Source organism: Ceratotherium simum, chromosome X (assembly GCF_057802395.1).
Source record: "Ceratotherium simum simum isolate JZ-2026a chromosome X, ASM5780239v1, whole genome shotgun sequence".
Lineage (NCBI taxonomy): Eukaryota > Metazoa > Chordata > Mammalia > Perissodactyla > Rhinocerotidae > Ceratotherium > Ceratotherium simum.
The window spans coordinates 90,267,138-90,292,529 of record NC_141940.1 but is presented as its reverse complement, the minus strand read 5'-3'; the positions used below and the strand labels follow the sequence as shown (position 1 = coordinate 90,292,529).

Genomic DNA, 25,392 nt, shown 5'->3' with positions numbered 1-25,392 from the left:
GCTATTAACTAAGGATGTCCAAGTTCACAGAGCAGTTTAGAGTTTACAAAGTATTTTGCCATTTGCCAGGGATGTCCCAGTTCACAAGGCACTTTACAGTTTACTAAACATTTTGCCATTCACTGTGGACCTTCTGGGCCATGGAGTGCTTCACAGTTTACAGAGTGTTGCTGCCCTGTACCTGCGCCTCCCTCTGTGGCCCCACCAATCCCTGGGTGTTCCCACCTCAATGATGTGATCCCTTCCGTCCTTGCCATGCAGCGCTTCCACTGCGCAGATGTCCAGTCCCCCAAAAATCTCTGAGCACGTATCCACCCACAGCTTGTACCTGCCAAGACGTGGGGCAAGGAAGCCTGTCAGCACCTTGCCTGGGCAGCCACACTCCCACCCTCATGTCTCTTCCCGCCTGAGCTCTGGCCACCCACCTGTCAGACATGGCAATCTGCTCTAGCATCGCAGAGCCAGTGTTGGTCTTCCAGTTGCCTGACACTGACGTCCTCCTGGGGGACAAGAGGAGAGAGGAGAGAGGCTCAGGGGGGCCTGGGCTGCAGAGGGCAGGGCAGGGGACCCCTACCCGGGCCTTGGCCACTCTGCTCACATGTAGGCCTTGTAGTTCTGCCCAATCTTCTGGACACGCACGTCATATTTGGCATCAATGAAGGGCTCGGCAGTGGCGTACGTCTTGGTCAGTGCTACGACACTTGCGATGTCCTGGAAGTCATGTTGGTTGTCCACCTTGACCTGTGGGAGTGGGGTGGCAATTAGGGCCTGGTCACGACTAGGCAGCAGTGGGCAGTGGGGGTGCCTCGGGGCAGGGGCGTGCACACAAATGACACAGGTGAGCTGCATATGCAGAAATTTCAGCGGGCACACCAAGGCATTCAAGCACACATAATCCTGGGTCTCCTGGTTTTTACATGTACACACAGACACAAAGTTGGGTGTATACAGCTCTGTAAACAATGATTGAATTGTCTACTTTGAATGGGGTAAGTTGTAAGGTATGTGAATTATGTCTCAATAAAGCTGTGGAAAAATTGTGTATATATACAGTTATATGCACATGGGCACCCAGACACAAAATCAGTTGTACACACAATATACAAACATACAGAAGCACAGACACACTCAAACACACAAATTACAAGTCTGCTTTCTATGTACACAGAGACAATATCAGATGGGTAGAAAGCATACAGGATCCCAAGACCCTTGAACATAAAAGATTACATTATGTGTGTTCCACACAGAGGCATGCGTGTACACAGACACAATTCTGGACACACTAACAAAATAACAGGACATGTAAAACTGGCAGAATGCATAATAGTAAATTGGGCCAACAAAATCTAAGAATGTGAGGAAAAACATACAAATAGATAAAGACACCCCAGGACACACAATCATACGGAATCACTCATGTGCACTGAATACACAATATACACCTACATACAAACTCACAATGCCAGGAGCATGCACCATTTACAAACACCCACGTGTATGCACCCCAACGGGGGACTCACCTTGCCCATCCCAGAGTGTGCATGTCCCATCTTCACAACCACAGGGTACGTTGTGCTGCTGAGCTGGTGGGGTGGGAAGGCAGAGCATGGTCAGGGCAGGAGGGCTGACCACCAGGGGTGGGGGTGGTGCTGAGGGGAGCCGATCCAGTGGGAGCCATGTTAGGAGCCATTTCCCAGAAGAGGCGAGTCAGAGACAGGCAGACAGCAGCTGGGGGGTCACACAGTGCCTCCAAGCACAGAATCGAACCCAGAACTCTGGCCGCCTGTTCCTCCCTCCACCACCTCCAGTGGCAGACTTCCCGCCTCTGCTTTCCTGGGCAGACACATGGGATAAGGGTGGGGGACTTTTCCGGAAAAGGGAAAGTCTATTTTTACAGTGAATGGATGATAGAGAAGTGAGTGTGTGCATGTGCGTGCGTGGGGGTGTGGTGGTGAACATGTAGCAACTGGACCCCCTCAGTCAGGCCTTGTAGGTAAGCCTCATCCACGCTCATACACAACCTAGAGACATACACACAAACCCTCAGGGCTCAGATCTACACAAACCAACCCAGAGATGCCCATGCACTTTGAGACCCACAAGATGGAAAGACCCATAACCAACACAGGCTCCAGAGCACACCTCGCTCTCCGGCTGCACAGAGACCCACACAGTCATTCAGCCAGCCAGGTGGTTAGTGTGGGGCAGGGGCCGGCACTCCTGGCCAGCCTCCTTGCCCAACAGCACACACCCAACATTCGTAGACACACAGTCAACACTTTTGGGCGCAGACACACAGCCACCCTCCTCTCGCCCAAAGCCACATAACAGAGGGACACACACAACGTGAATGATTACCCATGCAATACAGAGACAAACAACCCGCAGAGGCACAGTCACAGAATGCAGAGGCACACACAACTCCGCTGACAGGCACACACAACATATTCAACACTCACAGACATACAACCACTCCTAAGCATGTGCACAACAAACAGAAGGACCTACACCACATACACAGGTACACACACTCCTAGGAATTCATGTAACCACTGCGACCTATAACCCAGAGACCCACACCACACACCTGGGCACACAAAAGTATATCTAGGGACACAGAGAATATGCCATATGTACAAACGGAGAGGCATACATACAATCAGAGACACCCACAACCCTACTAAGTATACAGGCAACACTCCTGGGTGTAGGCGTGCACAGACACGGACTCACACTCGCACACTCTGGAGTGGGGATGCCTCAAGTCTCCCCGGACCCCGACCCGGGGCGGGCTAGAGGGGCCGGTTCGGCCAACCCCAGCCCCACCATGCGCGGATGCACACGCAGGGCCACGCCCCCTCCCTCCGCCGAGCGGACGGCTGCCCCACCAGGAGAGACGGGCTTCGGCCTTCCCGCCTTCCCGGAGGGGCTGCTGGGGCCGGGGGCGGTTCCCGGTTCCCGACAGGCACAGGAAGCCCGCAGGCTGAGGGTGACCGATTGACCTTCAGGCCTCACCCCCACCTTCCTCATTTCCCAAATGACTGGCGTCATTCCGGGGCGCTGAGAGGCACCGTGTTGGGCTGGGGGTTACGGGATCCTCTAGTTAGCATAACAGGGAAACAATCCAGAGGCGGCCCAGGAGCTAACACTCAGGCACACACACAGCTCCCAGAGGTGAACACCACATCCACAATTCCGTGTGCAACCTAGACGGGCTTTACAGAGGTGGACACACGACTCCCAGAAGCAACACAAAACACACGGGGCTGTACAAAACAGGTACACACGTACACCACACGGGGAGCACACACCACCTAAAGCCACACACGCCACTCTCAGAGGCAGAGACACAGCAGAGAGCTGCACGCAAGCGCACACGCACACACCCCGAGGTTTCTAGGCCCCTCTTTTCATAAACCCACCTTGTTTCCTCTGGACCTGAGCCTGAACACAACGCTATGTATGTGTGTGTGTGTCTGCACATGTGTACATGCAGGGACCTTTGCACTCTGGGATCCCCTGGGGAGCCCTAGGTTTGAATCTTGGCTTCTCCTCATCCTACGGCCATGTGGGACCCCAGGCAGGTCACTTAACCTCTCTCTGTGCCTCAGTCTCCTGATCTGTACAAAGGGCACAATCAGGCCCAAGCACTTCGTGTGTTGTGGGGATTGTTGTGTGTCCCATCTGCACACCCAGCTGGGCCCACAGCCCCCACACCCATCCAGCTCCCCAGATGGTCACACGGCCCGACACCCCTCCATGAAACCCCACCAGTTTCAAAACCTGCACAATAACCCAGATTCACACAACCTCGCACATGTAGACAGTCGGCAAAACTCCGTGCTGACTCAGGTTTCAGAGCCACAGAGGTGGCGTCAGAAGCAGGGTCAGCGAGGGGCTGCAGCAGGACTTTCCCTTCTCCCACGTCTCCCTTCGGGGCATCCCCCCCGCACTGAGTCAGCCCCGCTCTCGTGCACTCTCACTCCCCCACTTTCACAATCAGCTTCTCCCAAGTCCTGGTGCACTTCCCTTCTCCCCATTCTTGTCCTCCCAACAGAGCCATTTCTTCACTCTCATTCCCTCGACCCCTTTGTGTGTGCCTCAGTTTCTGCCTCTGTATAATGAGAATATGGACAGTCTCTAACTCACAGGGATGTTGTGAGGGATAGATTAGTTACTTCGGGGAGAAAAACGCTTAGCACGGTATCTGGCACACAGGAAGCCTCCATCCTCAGAAAGTGCTGGGTACTATTATTATTATTATTGGTTTCACATCCCTTGGTTCGCCAACATTAATTAGCAAGGAGATAATCAGGATTGACTCAGAGAGAACGCAGTCAAAAAGATTTTAGAACAGTGCCTGATACCCAGGAAGCACACTATAAATGCTGCTGGTAGTTTTTGTTGTGGAGTATTGCTGCTGTTGTTGAATGGGCTGACCTCCCTGAGTTAATCAAGCTTAATTAGCAAGGGGGTAATGGAGATTGAATGAGAGAATTTACCCAAAGACTTTAGGGCACAGTATACAGTAAGTGCTCAATAAGTGGCTGCCATCATCACTCCCATCATATTATTATTGGTCTGTCCTCCCTGAACTAAGGAAGGATGTTAATCAGCCCTCCGAGCCCTTTCCCAGGACCCCAAGGAAGATTTAGGCAGCATCTGGAAGCTGAAGGGCAGGGATTGCCTCACCCCACCCCCCACCAGGGGTGTGGGAGGGTTGGTGGGGAAGGGGCAGGGCAGGATGGGAGGGGATCAGTTTTCTACTGACTCACTGGCCTCTTTCACCACCATTCAACTCCCCCCACCCCAAAGCTCATGGATTCACCAGTACCTTCTCTGCTTGCCAGGACTGTGCCACGCCTGGGTTAAGATCCTGGCACCAGTTAGCCTAGGTTCAAATCCCAGCCATACCCTGTGATCCTGGGAAAGTTCTTCAATCTCTCTACACTTCATATTTCCTCATCTGTAAAATGGGAATAATACTGGTACCCATCTCAGAGGCTTATTGTGAGCTTTAAGTGAGATAAATTATGCGGAGTGCCTAGAACAGAGTTGGTGCCATATAAATGCTGGCTATTTGCCTGTGATTTTTGAGAGTGGTTAAGACCCAGGCTCTGGCTCCAGGCCACCTGATTTCAAATCCCAGTTCTGCCACTTATTAACTGTGGTCTTGGATAAGTCACCTAGTCTCTCCAGGCCTCAGTGCTCCATTCACCTGCCTTATCTCCCTCCACTGCTTCTACTGATTTGTTTCTTCTCTGTCTCCCCCACCCTTCACCAGGAGAGGGATTTTCGTGGTTTTTTGTGTGTGCTTGGCACACAGTAGGTGCAGAAGAAGTGTTTATTGAAGGAATGAACTAATTCGGGCTTCAGCCATGGGGAGTTGGGGGGATGTGGGTGATTGGATAGACTTCGGAGCGAGTTTGGAGACTTTAGGGAACCGCACTGGAGGGAATCCTGCCTGTAAGCCCTCCATTGAGGCCTCCTGGAAGGACTGTTGCCAGACGCCGTGATGGGGGAGGAGGATGGCCAGGGCGAGGCCCAGGGGGAGGGAGTGGAGGAGGGTGCATCTCTTTTTCGGCAGCCCTCGGCCCGCCCCTTGGCCTCCACTGATGGTGGGTGGATGAGTAATGCATCCAGGAAGCCTGGAGGCCTGTGGTTTCCGCACGGCTGCCACCCCCGCTCCTCGCGTGGACATTTATCCTCCGCTGCTCGGGCCCTGCCGCCATCGCCGCAGACCCAGCGCCTAGAGAGACTCCACCAGAGGTAGGCAGAGGCCCGGGTGGCCTGCAGGGTCTGGAGCTGGGCTGGAGCTTTCCTACCAGACAGCCAGCCTGGCTGCTCAGCCTGGCCGGCGGGTACCAGGACCCTGGGCTGGTCAAGGGGAAGAGGGTGGGGGGCTGGATCTGCTCCCCCAATCCTGACACTCCAAACTCCTTTGAACCCCTGACATCCACCCCAACTCCCCCAAACCCATGAGCCCCTAATATCACAGATGCCTCCTAAGCTGCCAACTCCTCTAATTTCCCTCATTGACCCCGAAATCCCCCCAAACCCCTGAAGCTCCCTAAATTTCCCAAGCCCCCTAATCCCCCTGACTCCTAAATCCCAACTCCCTAAACCTCAAAACTTTCTCTGCTCCCATATCTCTCAGGCACCTCCACCCTCTTATGCCCCCAAACTCCCCCAACTCCCTAAGCCCCCAACCTCCTCCAAATTCCTCAGCCTCCCTCAACTCCTCCGCCTCCTCTCTCTCTCAATATGCACAGCCTGAAACTTCCAAACTCCTTCAGCTCCCCAAACCCCAAATGCCTCACCCCCAACTCCTCAGCCTTCCGACTTCCCCAACCCCCTAAATCCTCAGACTCCCTCAGCCTCCTTATTCCCAAAACACCACAACCTCATAATCACCCCACTCTCCAGTACCCTACATCGCTCAAACCCCATAACTCCTAAACTCTCCCGACCCGCTAACCCCCTAAACTCCTCTGGGCTCTCAAATCCCCAACCCCCTTAAAATCTTCAAACTCCCCAACCCCTCAAGCCCTAGTATGGTCCCTAATCCCACCTTGGGGGGACAGGATGGGATGGGAGGCCTGCCCAGGTCCGTGGATCAACTGGGCTGGGGGACCCCTGACCCCTTCTCCCCACCCCTGCAGAACACACCATGGCCCCGTTTGCACCCTTGGCCTCCGGCATTCTGTTGTTGCTGTGGCTGACAGCCCCCAGCAGAGCCTGTACCTGTGCCCCACCCCACCCACAGATGGCCTTCTGCAGCTCTGACCTTGGTGAGTGTACCCCACTCTGCCCACACACTCTGTGCTTTGTTTTCCCTCTCAGTCCAGTGGGGTTCACATGGTGCCTACCTCTAGAACAATTCCACTCCACCCTGCACTGACTCTGCTTTAGCCACACTGGCATCCTCATGCTTTCTTGATCATTCCAGGCCCAGTCCGGCCTCAGGGCCTTTGTACTGGCTGCTCCTTCTGCCTGGTATACCCTTCCCCCCAGGTATCCACATGGGTGGCTGCCTCAAATGTCACCTTCTCAGAGTGGCCTTCCCTGACTACCCTAGTCAGAATTTTAACCACTGTTCCCTAGTACTCCTGATCCCCCTTACCCAGCTCTGAAATTCCTCATCACACTTAATACCTTCTAACATTCCATACACTTTTTATTTTGCTTTTGTTGTCTGTCTCCTCTTGGCTAGAATGCGAATTGCACAAGGGAAGGGATTTCTGTGTTTTGTTCACCGTTGTGTCTTTAACACCCAGAATGGTGCCTGGCACACAGCAGGCGCTCCAAAATATTAGCTGAGTGAGTGAACACATGGTGAATATATGTCAAAGGCTTAGAGCAATGCCTGGCAAAAGCAGGCACTTAATATACACATGAGCTCTTTAACACATGTGTAAATCGCTTAGGGCACTGCCTGGCATCCAGCCACCCCTATTGAAGTATGTACTTTGCCAGTATTATTGTGATTATTTTATTTTATTGGCTCATGCAGTCCATTTGATTCATTTCCTTTCCTCCTCTCCTGCAGTCATCAGGGCCAAGTTCGTGGGGACCTCAGAAGTCAACCAGACCACCCCATACCGGCGTTATGAGATCAAGATGACCAAGGTAGCCCTCCTGACCCTTCCCCAGCAGTTCCTAACAGCCCATCCAAAAAAAAAAAGCCTCTTGGGCCTGCCCCGTGTCTTAGCGGTTAAGTGCGCGCGCTCTGCTGCCGGCGGCCCGGGTTCGGATCCCGGGCGCGCACCGACGCACCGCTTCTCCGGCCATGCTGAGGCCACGTCCCACATACAGCAACTAGAGGGATGTGCAGCTATGACATACAACTATCTACTGGGGCTTTGGGGAAAAAAATAAATAAATAAAATCTTAAAAAAAAAAAAAAAGCCTCTGACCACCAGTTGGCGAGGAAGTTAGCTGTGATCTCGGGATGCTATATGACTTCAGGGAAGAACGTGGAGTGGGAGGATATGTCAGTAAAAAAGACTCTTTCCCTCATCCATTGACAGATGTTCAAAGGGTTCAGCGCCTTGGGGGATGCCCCTGACACCCAGTTCATCTACACCCCGGCTATGGAGAGCCTCTGCGGATACTTGCATAGTTCCGAGAACCGCAGCGAGGAGTTTCTCATCGCTGGTGAGGCCCCGCCCCCTCGCCCTGTGCCACGCCAACCCGCTCTTCAGACGCTGCCCGGCGACCGTGAGGGGGCGAGGCTCTGTGGGAATGGTCCCAGTTGAAATGGGGACCGCCCCAATTTAAGCCTATCAGAAGGCTGAGGGTTTGCCCAGCGCGGGGTCTGAGCTCCTGGGACGGCAGTCAGGCGCCGCCCTGCCCCGGCCCAGCCAATCAGAAGCCGCCTATTGCCCCCTTCCCTCCCCCAGGACAACTATGGAAGGGGAACCTGCACATCACCACCTGCAGTTTCGTGGCTCCCTGGAACAGTCTGAGCTCCGCTCAGCGCCAGGGCTTCACCAAGACCTACGCCGCTGGCTGTGAGGAATGCACAGTGAGTGCCCGGGCCCTGCCCGCCCCTGGAGAGCCGTCCTTGGGCTCTTCCCCAAACCATGGCTTGTTTCTTGCTCCCTCTGGCTATTTCTTGTCCCTATGGCTGTTCCCCTGGAACAGTCATCTGTCATCTACCCAGTGTCTGATACCTGGGGATTCGCTGTTCCCTGGACTTTCTGGCTGCTTCCTGTCCCTCTAACTCCCCCTTGTGACTATTCTGTAGTCCCGCTGTCTATTCCTGACCCCCTGGGATTGTTTCTTGGTTCCCTAGAATGTTCTCCAAGAACCCAAAGTGCTGTTTCCCAAACCCACTGACTCTTCCCCAGCACATGTGATGTTGCTCTGCAGCTCTGACTGTTCCGCACACAAGGGCGTGTTACGTTGCCCTTCTGACTATTCCAAGACTGTTCCCTGACTGACCAGAATGTCCTCTGACCCCAGTGCCTGTCTCTGAGCCCCACGGCTCCTTCCTATGCTTCAGTTCCCCACCTGCCAGCTGTTCTCTGCTACTGCCAGTTGTTCCCTATCCTATGGGACAGTTCCCGGGGAGACCTGCCTGACTGATGCTGCTGTGACTGTTCCCCAACCACTACTCCAAGAAACTGATCCTTTCACTGGCTTACTGTCACCTTGTCGAGCCCAGTGACTGTTTCCCCAGTGGGAGGGGTCGTTCTTGAGTCTGTGCCCGGGTGGGGCAACACCAGGTCTCAGCAGCTCACTGTTGAAAGCTGAGGAGGGGAAAGTTCTGCTCCTTAGGGGAGGTAGGTGCAGGAGAAGCTCTCAGAGATGTGTCTCGCTCCCCTCCTCCAGGTGTTTCCCTGTTCATCCGTTCCCTGCAAACTTCAGAATGACACTCATTGCTTGTGGACGGACCAGCTCCTCACAGGCTCTGACAAGGGCTACCAGAGCCGCTACCTGGCCTGCCTGCCCCGGGAGCCAGGGTTGTGCACCTGGCAGTCCCTGCGGTCCCGGACGGCCTGAATCCTGGCCCCAGCAGAAGCCGAAGCCTGCACAGTGTTCACCCTCTTTCCCACTCCTGTCTGTCTTTCTCCAAGACAGTGAAATAAAGAACTACCATCCAGCAGGCAGTGTCCCCGTGTAGTGTCTGGGAACTAACCCATGACCTGGGGGGAGCACCCTGGGACCAGTGCTGTGGGGAGTGAGGGGTGCAAAATGTTGGCTTTTTATATTTTACATAAAATGTGAAGATTTGGTAATAATCCTCTACATTGGTATTAGCATTGGTGATCTGCAACATCAGTAATGGTAATTTAACCTGCATTATCAACCACAACTTATTGGATAATCTCTCTACTCAATACTTTATAACATTTTACTAGACTAATTTATAATTTCCATTTGCACAGGGCTCTCTAGTTCATAAATTATCCCCCTGCTGACAAATCAATGCCTCCTTGGCAAATCCCCCGTTCACAAATCCCTCCAGTTGACAGGCTCATTGGTGAATGCCCTATCAACGGGCAAACAGCTCTTCTCCCTCGGGCACTGTCCTGATGTCATCCAAACTGTGGGTGTTACTGTCCCTACCCTTAGGTTTTGTCCTGTGAGTCTGACTTGAGTGAAAAGGGAAACCCCCAGGCAACCAGAGCCCCCTCCCCATAACCCAACCAGGGACTCTGGAGGAAGGGGTAGCCCTGGCCCCCCACCCATGGCCTGCAGGAGATTCCTTAGAGGTAGTTGTTTGGGGAAAAGGAGGGATGGGGAGAAGGTGTGATCTAGATATCCCCAAGCTCTGCCCTTCTCCCCCTCCCCCTGCCTCTCCTCCCCTCACTCCTCTGACCAACTTTGAAGGAAATATTGACAGCAGTGATGTGCAGGTAGGGTTCAATATCAGGACCAACCAGGTACGTCAACCTGCAGCCCCCCAACACCTCCCCCTACACAGCTGTCCCTTTACTAAAACGGGGACCTCCAGACCCGAGCCTCACCTTTCTGGTTCATCCTACCCCATAAAACCTGAGTGAGAGACCCTCCACTCCCTTCCTTCGGCCTTCCTGCTCCTGTAGCTGGGCCCAGGCCCCTCCGGGCCCTTCTCAGTCCCTGGCTCGTGCCCCTTACACTCCAAAGTGACTTAAGTAAGGCCCCAGGGGACTGGAATTTCAGATTGGTGCAAACATTCAGTGGAACACTCAAGTGTCCTATTGACGTGAATCTGCTTGAAAAAAGGCTCCAACATATCTTCTTTGGTGAGGGAAAGGACCCCCAAATTCCCTCCTATCAGACTACTCACTGCTCCTACCAATAAGAACCCTGGTCTCCTCCAGGGTCTTCTGGCTCACTAAGTATGGCCCCCTGGATCCTCTGTGGCCCTGTCCTTTTGCACTCCTGGAAGGTTACCCCAGGGCCCAAGGTATGTCCTGGATCGGGATAGGTGGATTTTGAGCCCCCAGTGCTCATCTGCCTGTGCAGGGGACGCACACTGCAGCAACAATTTCTCCATCAACATCTACACCTTGGTTCTGTCCTGGGAGGATCTGAAGCCCACGCACCAAAAGGGGCAAATGGCAGCCTTTACTGATGAGCACAACTGTAAGGGAAGGGCCTGGGCCCTGGTTTGGTCCTGGTGGCCGTATCACAAGAGTTTGGCAGCTCCTGACAGTACGAACCCTAATACTAGCTCCCTGACTCGTACACTGTTCCCTGAGCCCTCGGCTATTTCAACCCCTGGGGGGAAGGTGAAGTAGAAAGTGGCAGTGGAACCCAATGTGGAGGCCATTCTCCTGCCGACCTGCCCACCTGCAGGTGGTGCCCTGATCAAGACATCAATGCCTCATGGACAGGGCTGACCACCAGGCCCTGCTGCAGCCCTTTTCACAGAGTCCAGAACCGTATAGAAGGCCCCCTCCCCCAGATCCCGGCAGGAGTTCCTAGCAGGATATCTGTAGTCCTGGGGTCACTACATCTCCCCATCACTCTTCTAGAAAATCCATTAAAGTGAGTTACCCCCCACCCCCCACCCCAGCATTCCATGTGTCTGTGTGTGAATCTCTGCTTGGGAGAGACTCTGATGGCTGAGAGGAAGCACGTGGGGGAGCCAGCCCTGTGAGGTGTGCAGCATGAGGTCCAGCTCAATGGGGAGCCTGGGGGCCAGCCCTTCCCTCACAGAGCCTCAGTACTTCTCCCTGAAAAATGGGCCTCACAGTCCCTACCCAGAATCATTCCGAGGTCTGTACTAGGGTTGGAGTATGATTAATGGCTGTATTCACCCCTTGGGTATTTTTTCGGGTCAAAACACATGAAACTCTCATAATAATAACTTCATGTGTAATATTACTAACAATGATTTAATTTATAGACAGGCAGTGTAGTGTAGTGGTTAAGAGCATGAACACTGGAGCCAGGTCATTTGCATTCAAATCCTGCCCCTTCCATGTCCTAGCTCTATGTCCTTGGGGAAATCTTTGTGCCTTAGTTTCCACATCTGTAAAATAGGGATAAAAAGACGGCCTAACTCATAGGGACAATGTGAGCAGTAAATGAGGTCGTACATATAAAGGGCCTGGAACAGTGCTAGGCACACAGCACTTATAAGTATTAGTTATTAGTAGTAGTACTATGGTAAATATAATTTAGTGTATAAGTTCAGTAGTGATAATTCTTTTTTTTTTGTTGAGGAAGATTGGCCCTGAGCTAACATCTGTTGCCAATCTTCCTCTTTTTTTTTCTCCCCAAAGCCCCTGGTACATAGTTGTATATCCTAGTTGTAGGTCCTTCTGGTTCCTCTATGTGGGACGCCACCTCAGCATGGTTTGAGGAGTGGTGAATAGGTCCATGCCCAGGATGTGAACTGGCGAACCCCGGGCCACCGAAGCGGAATGCGTGAACTTAACCACTACGCCACCGGGCTGGCCCCCAGTAGTGATAATTCTTATCAGTAATGATTATTTACAATATTTCAAATAATGTTTAATATCAGGATGATAATTTACATTATTAGAAATAATGTATACTACCAGTAGTAATAATTTAACGCACCCTGGAAACCTTAGTTCAACTCATGATCCTGATAATCTCCCCTAGAGATGTTACAAATATTTAATATACTCATTTGTAATGTTTTTCTTATTACTAGGATACTTGTACACTGCTTCCCAGTGTGCAAATCCTCTCACTGAAAAATATCAACATTTTCAAACACTTCTGAGGACAACCCCTCCCCACAGTGATAACATTCCCCACTATGAAGTCCTCATGGTGGACGATTCACCACCACATTTATAAATTTCTGTCGGCAAGACTACTGGTGACAGATCTCTAAGCCCTTGGTAAATCTTTCCATTGAAAAGTCTCCTCTCCTCACTGTACAAATCCCCTCTTTCACAAATACCCCACTAACAAATACCTCTGTTGAGCTACCCAAATATCCCATTGACATATCCCCATTGATAAATCTCCCCATTCATAAATACCCAGCAGCACTCTATCATCCACTGATGGACCCCCCCCAGTGACAAATATCTCTCTTTATAATTACCCATCCATTGGCATATCCCCTCCTGACCACCCAGCTGACAAATCTCTCTATTCATAAATATCTTTCTATGACATAATTCCCATTGACAACTTCTATTGACAAATGTACCCATTCTTACATCTCAGCCAGCTGGCATATCTCCCCACTGAGACACTCCCATCAAAAAAAATGCTCCCATTGATGAGCTCCCTTGTCAAGTCTTCCCATTCAGAAATACCCACCACTGCGCTCTACCTCATTGATAAGCCTGTTTGAAAAAAAATCTTTCCATTCATTAAAATCCCATCCATCCATATAGACCCTATTGACTGACTCCCATTGGCACATTTCCCCATCCTTAGATATCTCCAGTTGGAAAATCTCCCTGCTGGAACAGCTCGCAATGAATTACCCTATATGTTGAAACATCTCTATCTGGCACCCAACGACAGATGAAGAGGTAGATTTCTATAATAAGACCAGCCCTTTCTTTTTATCAGTAGTGACTGACACCTATCTCACTATCCAGCCCTGGATACCTCCTATGCTAGTAGTGGTGAAATCTGAGGACCAACCCTGATTACACTGTAGAGCTCCCACCAAAGGAAACGATTAGGGCACAAGTTCTCTTTCGATATGGGGGTGAAGGTGGAGCTTTTTTAAAAAAGAAGATGGGTTGAAAGTCTGCATAAGAAGCTGTTAGAACCTCAGACACACTCCCCAACTCCCAATTCTCACTCCAGTAGAAGGCTGGAGGTATGCTCTCTTGAAAGAGTAAAGTAGAGGGTTCACATGGGCAGGAATGACTATTGCTGTTGACTATTTATCCAATACTGAGCTTGGATCTCCTGCTGAACGTCTGTGGAGAGCTACAGCTCTGACTGATGGAGGTGGGGTCACTGGTACCAGAGGCCCAGACTCAGTGTCCTTTCCCTCTACCACACCATGGAGGCCTCCCCCTGACCCCAGGACCCTGGAAAGCAGTAGTGTTAGATGAGATGTTCCCTGAATCCTCTCCTGATTGTGGGTGAGCTGGGCCAGTGAAAGGTCATGCTTCAACTTCCGCCCCCCATGTCCCTCAGGCCCCTGCCATGAATCTCGCCTTCCTGCTAGCTCCTGCTTTACTCCTGGCTCTGTCTGTGACCACCCTTAGGCAGGCCTTCGGGTGCTACCAACCATACCCCCACGCTGCTTACTGTAACTCAGACATGGGTAAGTCTGGACCCACCTCAGAGAGGCCTCCAACACAGGGACTCACAGTGAGGTTCCAGAAGGGTGGATAAAGCCTCCTGAGGTGGCAGAACCTGGAGAGCAGTTTCTCTGCCAACTTTTTTTTCCAGGAGTCTTGGGGATGGGGAAAATCATGAATGCCTGAACCCTAACGGGGTCCCCTGACATATTTTTCCCACCCCTAGTCCTCGTGGCTTAATTCCTGGGGCTCATCGTCCTCACTGAGACCATGAGGCATTATGAGTTCAAATCACCAGGGTACCCTGCCCACCTCTTCCCCAGACCTGTCTCCCCACCAAAATATAAGCCCCTGACCCTGCTCTGGCGAGAGAGTGGGGTGGGTCTGTGAGACCCAAAAGCTACTGATGTGATGTTAAGACCCCATCCCCTCACCCTATAAATGATCCTCAGTCCCAGTGTCCCTCTCCCTTTTCTCCCCTCAAAGACAATCAAGGTTCCTAAAGGGGTCCTGAACCTCTGGTTCATGGAAATACCTGAATATAAAGAGCAATGTGGTTATATCTATCTACACGTCCACCAAGAACAGCTGTGGTGACATCCATGAGGAGAGCTTCCCCTTCAGGAATTCCTCATCACAGGTCAGCCAGCCTGTCCCCACCCTGCCTGGACTCCTCATCCTCAGGCCTCCCTCTTTCCCATCCCTGGAACAAAGTGTCCCCTCCCTGGGGTATTCTCCCACAAAGTGCTCTCCACCCCAGGATACCGTGCTCCCAATTTTAGCCAACCACAGCAAGTTCTGTCCCCCGCCCCCACCACCACATAGTGTCCTAAATCTTTGGGACTGACCACTTGGGGATGACAGTTTGTCCTAGCCAAGGGACATGTGGTCACACTTTACTGACAGTCAGGGCATGGCGTCTGTCCCCTCTAGGCTCTTTGAGGGATGGGAACCTGCACTTCAGGAAATGAGTGGTGTATCCTTGGAAGGGGCTCAGAGAGGAGCACCTCAGGGAGGCTTCCTGAATATCTACAGGAAAGGATGCCACTGGGCCTTCAGTGTACCCCTCAGATATGCCTGCAGCCACAGCTCCAGTGGTTTCTTGTTCTTTCTGCTCCCTGCTCCCATTTGCCGGTCCCTGCTTCCTCTCCTATTCCCTGCCCCTGCTCCTTCTCCATGCTCCCTACTCCCTCTCCCTGCTCTCTTCTTTCCTCCCTCTTCCCTAACCATTTGCTATTCCCTTTCCCTGTTCCCTGGCCCCTCTGCCTGTCCTTAGTCCCTGCTGCCCTTCTCTTCTAGGAGCAGAAACTATGAGGAGAAGCGTGTGGAGCAGTGCTCTGCCCAGCCATCTCCAGGTGCTTCTCTGCCACCCCCACAAGGCCACATACCTGAATCGCAACCTTGCATAGTGTTTGTGGAGGGCCACTTGCTTGTTTGAGCACTGGCAAGAGGAACGTGAAGCCAAGAACTTGGCTACCTTCCCTGGTGACCTGGTATCTGCTATTGAATCTTCATGTACAACAGCCTCCTGCCTTGGACCCAGACTTCTACTCAACCACAGTGAACTGGGGACTCTCCACCTTCTTCAACATCACAAACCCGTCTAAGCCTCCCAAAGACCATCAACTTCTAACTGTGCTGGGGATCTATCTATCTGGGCACGTTCTGTTTCTTGATCTGGGTGAAAGTGACAGGAGTGTGCTCACTTTGTGAAAATTCAACCAGCTGTACATTTATGATATCTCCCCTTTTCTGAACTTGTTATAGCTCAATGAAATTGGCCCCTCAAAAGAAACTCCCCACCCTATTGACTTATCTCCTTGCTCCTTCCTTCAATTGCTCCCTCACTCCTGCCCTCTCTCTTTCACACCATTCCCACATCCCTGACCCTGTTGATTCTCACCCCAAAGCACCCTCTCTTTCTTCACTGCATAGGGACTATGAATCCTGGGCCCAGAGACGAGACTGGATCCAGAGAGGCTTTGGGGTTGGACTCCACCTGTCACAGCGTGAACACTCTATAAATATTTGCTGAGCCATAAATCACCTGTAGGGTAGGTAGCAAGGGAGGGGAAGTCCCTATTCCCACAGCACTCCCCACCCCTAGGTCTGCACGACCAGGTTGATGTAAGCAGATCACCAGGCTAGGGAAGTTGGGGTGAAAAGAAGTCAAACTGTGCTTAACAGCGTCCTCCCATGAGCTCCACCCCTGACTGGTGACTCTTTAGACACACCAAACTGAGCATCCCTGAGGATTCCTGGCGGTCTGCAACCTGGATGGGAGTAGACGGGGTAGCAGAGCCAGAGTCCCTATATGTATCTCCCACCACATAATGGAGGCTGGGCAACCTTCCCACCAGAGCTTCAAAGTACAGGGTTGGGGAAACTGTTTCCACAAATCCAGGCCTAGCTTCTGCGCCTCCATGCTGCACAGTGGGGTAGGGGTGGCAAGCTGGCCTGCAGGAAGTCTAATGCCTCTGCCACCCTCTGCCACCATTTCCCACCATTAACTCTGTCTTGTTCCTGGCTTCTGAAGTCCTGTTCTTTCTGTCCCCGACAAAAATAGCCTCTACACAGCTACAGAACAGCCAGGAGGTGCGACTGCCCTACCAGATATCAGGAATTAATAAGAAAATGTAGTTATTAAGATAGTATGGCATTGGTACAGGTGTAGAGAAAGTGACCAATGGACTAGAACAGACAGTCCAGAACCTGCCCCACACATATTTGAAATTTTCATATGTGATAGAGGTGGCAAATCAGATAAGTGGGAGAAAAAAGGGTTACTTATAAGGAAAAAGATGAAACTGGATCCCTACCTACCTCACACTGTATATGAAAATCAGTTTCAAAGAACACATGTAATAAAGACTTTTATAAGAAAGCTACCTGCTTGCTATGTTGAGAAGAGTGTTATGTAAGTGGATGGATGTGATAGCCATTCTGTAATGCATGTAGAGAAGTGTTAAAGAACACATGTAATAAAGATGTTTGTAAGAGTGCTAAAAAAAAGAAAAAGAAAATCAATTTCAGATGGATGAAGAATTTAAATCAAAAACAAAGCTTGCCACTACCATCTACTACATTTCCATATGTACATGGATCTATATCTGGACTTTTAATTTTTCTTCCTTTAGTCTGTTAGTCTGTTCATCTGTCAGCATCATACTGTTTAGATTAGGAAAGATTCATAATATGTTTTCTGGCAGAGGCATTAAACTCCCTGTATGCTGGTAGGGCTAGTTCCCCCCATCATAGCTTTTCCTTTTTAGGGTTTTCCTGGCTATTCCATATGATGTTTGCTTTTCCATATGAACTTTACTATCAACTTGTCCAGCTCCAGATAAAAGCTTATAGGCATATTTTTGGGGATCACATTAAATTTATAAATTAAAAACAGAGACCTGAGAAGGGGAACTGACAGCTTTATGACATTAATTCATCCTATCCACGAACAAGGAATATCTTTCCATTTGTTCAAGTCTACCTTTGTGTCTTTCAGGAGTGTTTTAAACTTTTCCTCATATAAGTGTGCACATCCCTTGTTAACTTCATCCTGAAGTATTTTATCTTTTTTGTTGTTATCATAAATGGGGTTTTCTCGTCTATTACACCTTCTATCTGGTTATTTGTGTATATGAAAACTACTGATTTCTGTATGTTGATTTTATATTCTGCTATGTTACTGAATTATTTTATTGTTTGAATTTGCTTTATTACTGGTTCTTTGGGAGATTTCAGGCATACCACCATATCATCTATAAATAGAGATATTTTTACATCCTCTTTAGCCATTCTTACATCTATAATTTTTTCCTAGTCTAATTGCATTGGTCTAATACCTCCAGTACAATGTTGAATAGGAGTGGAGATAGTGGGCACTTTGCCTTTGTCTTCAATGTCATTCCATTAAGTTGGTGATAACTTTAGGATTGAGGTATACCAATTTTATCATGTTAAGAAAGTATAAGTTGATTTCTATTTTTGAATGATTTTATCAGAATGGGTGTTGAATTTTGTCAAAGGCTTTTTAAATATCTATGGAAATGATCATATGATTTTCTCCTTAGATCTATTAATATGTTGTACCATATCAATACATTACCTATAATGAACCATCTTTGCATTCACAGAAGGAAACTCACTTACTTGGTCATGCTATATTATTTTCTTATGGTAGTTTTGAATCTGTATACTAATATTTTATTTAGGGTTTTTGCATTGATATTCACCAGTGAAAATGGTCTATGCTTTTCTTTTTTGCGCTATCAATGATTTAATTGCTTTAGAAAAATAATGTGGAAGTTTCTTTTCATTTTGGAACAATTTATGTGACATTGGGATTAACTGGTCTCTAACAGTTTGGTAGAATTTCCCTGCAAAACCATCTGGGCCTGATGTTTTTTTCTAAAGTAGTTCCTTAATGTCTTTCTCTATTTCTTTTATGGAAATTGGTTTGTTAAGCTCTAATGGGGGTCAATCTTGGTAAACTGTGTTTCCCTAGGAAATTATCCTTTCATCTAGATTTCAAATTTTATCTGTTTATGTTTGTTTATATTTTGACTTTTGGAATCATGCTAATGTCTTACATTTAAAAATATAAAATTACATCAGCATAGATAGAGAAAAAACTAAAATTTAATTCAAAGAGAAACAAAGTATATTTGAAATAAAGTGAATAACATAACCATGCTGAATGAGAAATAAAATGAACTAAACCAAGTAACTTTTTAATACAGTACTTTGACTGTATACCCTCGTCTAAAGACACAAAAAGGGCAAACAGATCTCAAGCTCTACCTTACTAGGTTTGTTTTTCACAGTGGTATGGATGTTGAAATTCTAAAAATACTTTCTGTGTATTGTAGGATTGAACAAATAAGTAAATATATTGATGATGGTGGAGGTTAGGGTTCTCATTGTTAGAGAAGAGAAATACAAATATAGAATGGGGGAAGGCTAGAAGTAACCCTGTTGGATGTTGGATTAGAATTGGAGGTATCAGTAGGAACATTTCATATATATGTATATATATAATTTCATATGTATATATTTCATATATATATATATTTAAAAAATCCTAGCTCTGAGAGGGCCTGGAAGCAAGGACATTCCAGTAGCAATGAGTATATCTAGCTCCCAGATCCTGGCTTTGAAATACCATTATCCTAGGGCTGGGGCTGGGAAAGAACAGGATATGCCTGGAGGTGACGTCAGTGGAAATGCCAGAGTAACAGCCTATAAAAATCCTCCCCACCATAAAAGCAATGAGAATACTGGCAAAAATTGTCAAAATCAATTTTGTAAGAATTCTGAAAATTGACCAAAGGTTTACAACAATTCAGGAAGCATATATTCAAGAAAAATGGCTGAATCTCAGAAAGAACAGTAAGCTTTGTGGCATTTGAACTTTTCCTGTTCCCATCTCCTTCTCCTCACCTCCACAACAGCATTGAAAATCAACAGCCTTGCAATCCTGATGAAAACCAGCAGCCTAGCAACCACTGGAGGGGGCAGAACAGGGTTGAAGTTCCTCCAAAACCTCATTCCCAGAAAACTATCTTTATCTGACCTATGTGGCACTTTCTTAGAAAACTCCACTCACAGGACTTGTCTATTTGACCTGACTTAGAGTTCACCCGGTGCGAACAGCTTTCCCTTGGGGTGCTTTTCAAAAATAATCAACAGCAATTGTTTAACATTGCAGCTGCCTGAGGCAGCGATTACAGTTAGGACAAATAACAAGCTGATCAAAAAACTTAACAGGAAAAGTTGGGTAATGAACCTCCAAAGGAGGTTTTGAAAAGCTCTGACATATTCCTAGGAATCTATAAAGCTGAAAATATGCATAAGGCTGTGTGCATTGCATGCCCAGGATCTCTGGCTGACCATGAAGTTCTGCACAAGCAGGAAGTGAAGGCTAAGGCAAAGTTGTAAACAGCTTGCCTTAACATTGAAGGCATGCTCCAACATGCACACAGAGCCCATCAGCAAAGGCTGGGAGACTTACTGCTTCAAAGTATTTAAAGAAATGCCTGTCCAATTATTAGCTGATCACTAAGATAATGGACCAAAGACTTCAGTGGCCATATATGACAAAGAATATAGCCTTTATAGAATTAGTTAAGGAAAATCACTTAAAAAAACAAAGAGCAACAAAAACAAACCCTGGGAAGGGGGAGAATCTGATTTCCAGAGTTGCCACATTACATTATTTAAAATGTTCAGTTTTCAACAAAAATTTATAAGACCTGCAAAGAAACAATAAAGTATGGCTCAAACACAGAAAAATAAAGCAGTCAAGAGACACTGTCCCTGAGGAAGCCCAGAATTTGGAATTAATAGCCAAACTACAATCAGATATTTAGAATATTTTCAAAGAACCATGTCTAAAACCAAGAAAGTATGAGAATGGTATTCTAATAAATAGAGACTATCAATAAAGAATTATGGAATTGAAAAACACAATAACTGAAATGAAAAATTCACTAGAGGGGCTCAATAGTAGATTTGAGCTGGCAAAGGAAAGAATCAGCAAATTTTAAGATAGGTCAACTGAGATTATCCAATCTGAGGAACAGAAAGAAAAAAAATAAAATGAACAGAGCCTCAGAGGCCTGCAGAACACCATCAAGCATATCAACATACACATAATGGGAGTCTCAAAAGGAGAGAGGAGAGAGAAAGGTGCAATAAAGAATATTGGAAGGAATAATGGCTGAAAACCTCCCAAATTTCATGAAAAATATTAACCTATACATCCAAGAAGCTCACTGAATTTCAAGTAGGATAAACTCTCAGAGATCTACATCTAGACAAATCGTAAACAAACTTATGAAAGCCAAAGACAAAGAAAGAATCTTGAAAGTAGTAAGAGAGAAGTGACTCATCACATACAAGGAATCCTCATACAAGGAATCCTCAGTAAGATTAACAGCTGATTTCTCACCAGAAACCTTGAAGGCCAGAAGGCAGTGGGACAATATATTCAAAGCACTAAAAGTAAAAGACTGTCAACTAAGAATTCTATATACTTCAAAACCATATTCCAAAAATGAAGGAGAAATTAAGATATTCACAGATAAACAAAAACTGCAATGATTTATCACTAGCACACATCTCCTAAAAGAAATACTAAGAGATGGGCCGGCCCCGTGGCTTAGCGGTTAAGTGCGTGTGCTCCGCTGCTGGTGGCCTGGGTTCGGATCCCAGGCGCGCACTGACGCACCATTTCTCCGGCCATGCTGAGGCCGCGTCCCACATACAACAACTAGAAGGATGTGCAGCTATGACATACAACTATCTACTGGGGCCTTGGGGGAAAACATAAATAAATAAATAAAATTATATAAGAAAAAAGAAAGAAATACTAAGAGAGTCCTTCATGCTGAAATAAAATGACACTAGACAGTAACTCAAATCCACATGAAGAAATAAAGAGCATCTGTAAAGGTAACTACACAGATAAATATAAAAGACAGTATGAATGTAGTTTTTGTTTATAATGTTTTTTTTTCTCTTATCTGAATTAAAAGACAATTGCATCACACAATAATCATAAGTCTATGTTCACGGGCACATGATGTGTAAAGATGTAATTTGTGTGACAATAACAGCACAAAGGAGGGATGAGGGAATAAAGCTATAAAGAAGCAAAGTTTTTTAAAAAAATACTATTAAAATTAAATTGATATTAATTCCAATGAGGGTGGTATAAATTAAGATGTTAACTGTAATCCCTAAGGAAACTACTAAGAAAATAATTTTTAAAAAAACAACACGAGAATTAAAATGGTACACTATAAAATACTTATTTAACACAAAAGAATGCATTAATGGAGGATACAGGAACAAAAAAGACATAAGAAATATAGAAAACAAATAGCAAAATTACAAACATAAATTCTACCTTATCGGTAATTATATTACATGTAAATAAATTAAACACTCCAATTAAAAGCAGAGATAGGCAGAATGGATGAAAAACATGACCCAATTATATGCAGTGTAGAGGAGACACGCTTTAGACTCAAAGACACAAATAAGTTGAAAGTAAATGGATAGAAAAAGACTTACTGTGCAAACAGTAACGAAAAGAGAGCTAAAATGGCTATACTAACAACAGATAAAATAGACTCTAAAACAGACATTGTTATTAGAGATAAACAAGGACATTTTATACCGATAAAAAGGGTCAATCCATCAAGAAGATGAAACACTGATAAACATGTATGCACCTAACAAAAAACCCCCAAAATACATGAAACAATAACAGGCAGAATTAAAGAGAGAAACAGACAATTCAACAGCAATAGTTGCAGACTTCAACACCTCACTTTAAATAATGAATCAACAAGGAAAGAGAAGACTTGAACAACACTATAAGCCAACTAGACCTAACAGACATCTATAGCACACTCCACCCTACAACAGCAGAATACACAGTCTTCTCAAGTGCACATGGAACATTCTCCAGGACAGACTATATGTTAAGCCACAATACAAATCTCAGTAAATGTAAAAGGACTGAAATCATACAAAGTATGTTCTCTGACCACAGCTGAATGAAATTAGAAACCAAAAACAGAAGGAAATTTGGGATATTCACAAATATGTGAAAAGTAAACACACTTCTAAATAACCAATGGGTCAAAGAAGAAATCACTAGGGAAATTAGAAAATATTTTGAGGGCCGGCCCTGTGGCTTGGTGGTTAACTGCACGCGCTGCGATGCTGGTGGCCCGGGTTCGGATCCCGGGTGCGCATCGAGGCACCACTTCTCCGTTCATCCTGAGGCCGAGTCCCACATACAGCAACTAGAAGGATGTGCAGCTACGACACACAACTATCCACTGGGGCTTTGGGGGGAAAAATAAAATAAATAAAATCTTTAAAAAAAAATAAAAAAAAAAAAAAGAAAATATTTTGAGATTAATGAAAATGAAAACACAACATACAAAACTTAAGGGATGCAGCTAAAGTGGTGCTTATAGGGAAATTCATAGTTGTAAATGTCTATATTTAAAAAGAAAAAAGATATCAAATCAATAACTTAATTTTCCATCTTAAGAAATTAGAAAAAGAGAAAACTAAGCCCAGAGCAAGCAGAAGGAAAGAAGTAATAAAGATTAGAGTGGAAATAAACGAAATAGAGAATAGAAAAACAATAGAGAAAATCAATGAAACCAAAAGTTGGATTCTTTGAAAAGATCAACAAAATTGACAAACCTTTAGATTAAGAAAAAAAGAGAAAACTAATTATAAAAATCAAGAACAAAAGAGGGGACATACCTACCAGCCTTACAGAAATAGAAAGTATCATAAGAGAGTACTATGAACAATTGTATGCCAACAAATTAGAAAACCTAGGTGAAATGGACAAATTCCTAGAAAGATACAAACTACCAAAAATGACTCAAGAAGAAATGGAAAATCTGGATAGGCCTGTAATAAATGAAAAGATTGAATTAGTAATTTAAAAAAAACTTCCTACAAAGAAATGCCCAGGATCAGATGTCTTCACTAGTGAATTCTACCAAACATTTAAAAAGAATTAACAATAATCTTTCACAAACTATTCCCAAAAACAGAAGAGGAGGGAATACTGTCCAACTCATTCTATGAGGCTAGTATTATCCTGATACCAAAACCAGACAAAGACATCATAAGAAAACTACAGACCAATATCCATTATGATTATAGATACCATAATTTGCAACAAAATACTAACAAACTGAATCCCACAACATATAAAAAGGATTACACATCATGACCAATTGGGATTAGGCCCAGGAATGCAAGTGTGACTCAACTTGCATGAAAATCAATATTAATACAATACACAATATTCATAGAATAAAGGACAAAAACCACATGATCATGTCAAACATAGAAAAAGCATTTGCCAAAGTCCAACATCCTTTCATGATAAAAACACTCAAAAAACTAGTAATAGAAGGGAACTTTGTAGGGCAGGCCCTGTGGCTTAGCGGTTAAGTGCATGTACTCCGATGCCGGCGGCCCGGGTTCGGATCCCGGGCGCGCACCGACGCACTGCTTCTCCGGCCATGCTGAGGCCGCGTCCCACATACAGCAACTAGAAGAATGTGCAACTATGACATACAACTATCTACTGGGGCTTTGGGGGAAAAAATAAATAAATAAATAAATTATAAAAAAAAAAAGAAGGGAACTTTGTCAACACTTAGGTAGCAGTTAATATATGATATATGCCAGATGTACTGTTCTAACCACTTTATGTTCATTAAATAATTTAATTCTCACACCAACTCTATGAGGCAGGAACTATTATTACCCACATTTTGCAGATGGGTAAACTGAGGCACAGAGCATTTAAGTAATGTTTCCTATGTTAGGAAGCTAATAAGTTGTGGAGCTAGGATTCCCATACAGAAATTCTGGCTACAGAGTTCATGCTCTTAACCATAGCCAACTATACTGTCTCTCAGAGAATGTGGAATAATAATAATGCTAAACAAATTGGGTTTCCTAAGAACTAATGATTTCATCTTCATCTGTAAGCAAACTTAATTCATGATACCGTTAATTTATATCAGTGATCATAATTTGTAACACTGGTAAGAATTTTTAACATTAGTAGCAATGCTTATTTAACCGAGTTGGTAATGTGGGGTCAATATTGATATTTAATTGTTGTTTAATTCATAAAACTGGTAATGATTATTTACATAAGTAAACATAATTTGTAACATTGTTAAAAATTTGTAAAATTAGTTGTAAAATTTGATGGCATTAGTAACCGTGATTCAATTTCTATTTGCAACTAAAATGTGATTCATAACCATGGTACTCATAATTTATATTAGTAATCATAACTTTAATATTAGTAATTATTTATAATGTCATATGGAATGTTAGCCATATTAATAATTATTTATATTAGTAACTCTAAGACAATTCAAAACATAGGTACTCATAATTTATCTTAGTAATCAAATTGTAACATTGGTAATAATTTGTAACAACATTTTACAATGTTTGCACTAACAGTTTAATTTCTTTTAGTAATTATAATTTAATTTACAACATAGATACTCATCACATAGTGATAATCTTAATTTGTAATACTTGTAAGAAATTGTAACATTACTTATAACATTTGATGATAATAATACAATTTCTATTATTAAGTATAGTATAATTCAAAATAGGCACTTAT

General features: G+C 46.0%; 2 protein-coding genes across 3 annotated transcripts in view; one reads left to right on the top strand and one right to left on the bottom strand.

Moving 5' to 3' along the window:
- Window positions 1-25,392, bottom strand: part of SYN1 (synapsin I) — a 44,259-nt gene that overhangs the window by 4,830 nt on the left and 14,037 nt on the right. For both annotated transcript variants that reach the window (XM_004434993.3, XM_004434995.3), the window contains exons 6-9: window positions 1,524-1,586; window positions 599-741; window positions 426-500; window positions 226-328 (exon numbers count right to left, since the gene is read on the bottom strand). In XM_004434993.3, the coding sequence (XP_004435050.1) occupies window positions 226-328; window positions 426-500; window positions 599-741; window positions 1,524-1,586 (384 nt within the window). The remainder of the gene's footprint in view (window positions 1-225; window positions 329-425; window positions 501-598; window positions 742-1,523; window positions 1,587-25,392) is intronic.
- Window positions 5,609-9,613, top strand: TIMP1 (TIMP metallopeptidase inhibitor 1). Its single transcript, XM_004435001.3, has 6 exons — window positions 5,609-5,772; window positions 6,666-6,794; window positions 7,553-7,632; window positions 8,034-8,160; window positions 8,406-8,530; window positions 9,340-9,613. The coding sequence occupies exons 2-6, from the start codon at window positions 6,674-6,676 to the stop codon at window positions 9,508-9,510; spliced, it is 624 nt and encodes a 207-aa protein (XP_004435058.1). The 5' UTR covers window positions 5,609-5,772; window positions 6,666-6,673; the 3' UTR covers window positions 9,511-9,613.

Excerpts from the sequence above, each read along its gene's own strand:
- TIMP1 (XM_004435001.3), top strand. The coding sequence starts at position 6,674 with ATGGCCCCGTTTGCACCCTTGGCCTCCGGCATTCTGTTGTTGCTGTGG. Across the intron at positions 7,633-8,033 it reads ATGAGATCAAGATGACCAAG|ATGTTCAAAGGGTTCAGCGC; the intron begins GTAGCCCTCCTG and ends ATCCATTGACAG. Across the intron at positions 8,531-9,339 it reads CTGGCTGTGAGGAATGCACA|GTGTTTCCCTGTTCATCCGT; the intron begins GTGAGTGCCCGG and ends CCCCTCCTCCAG.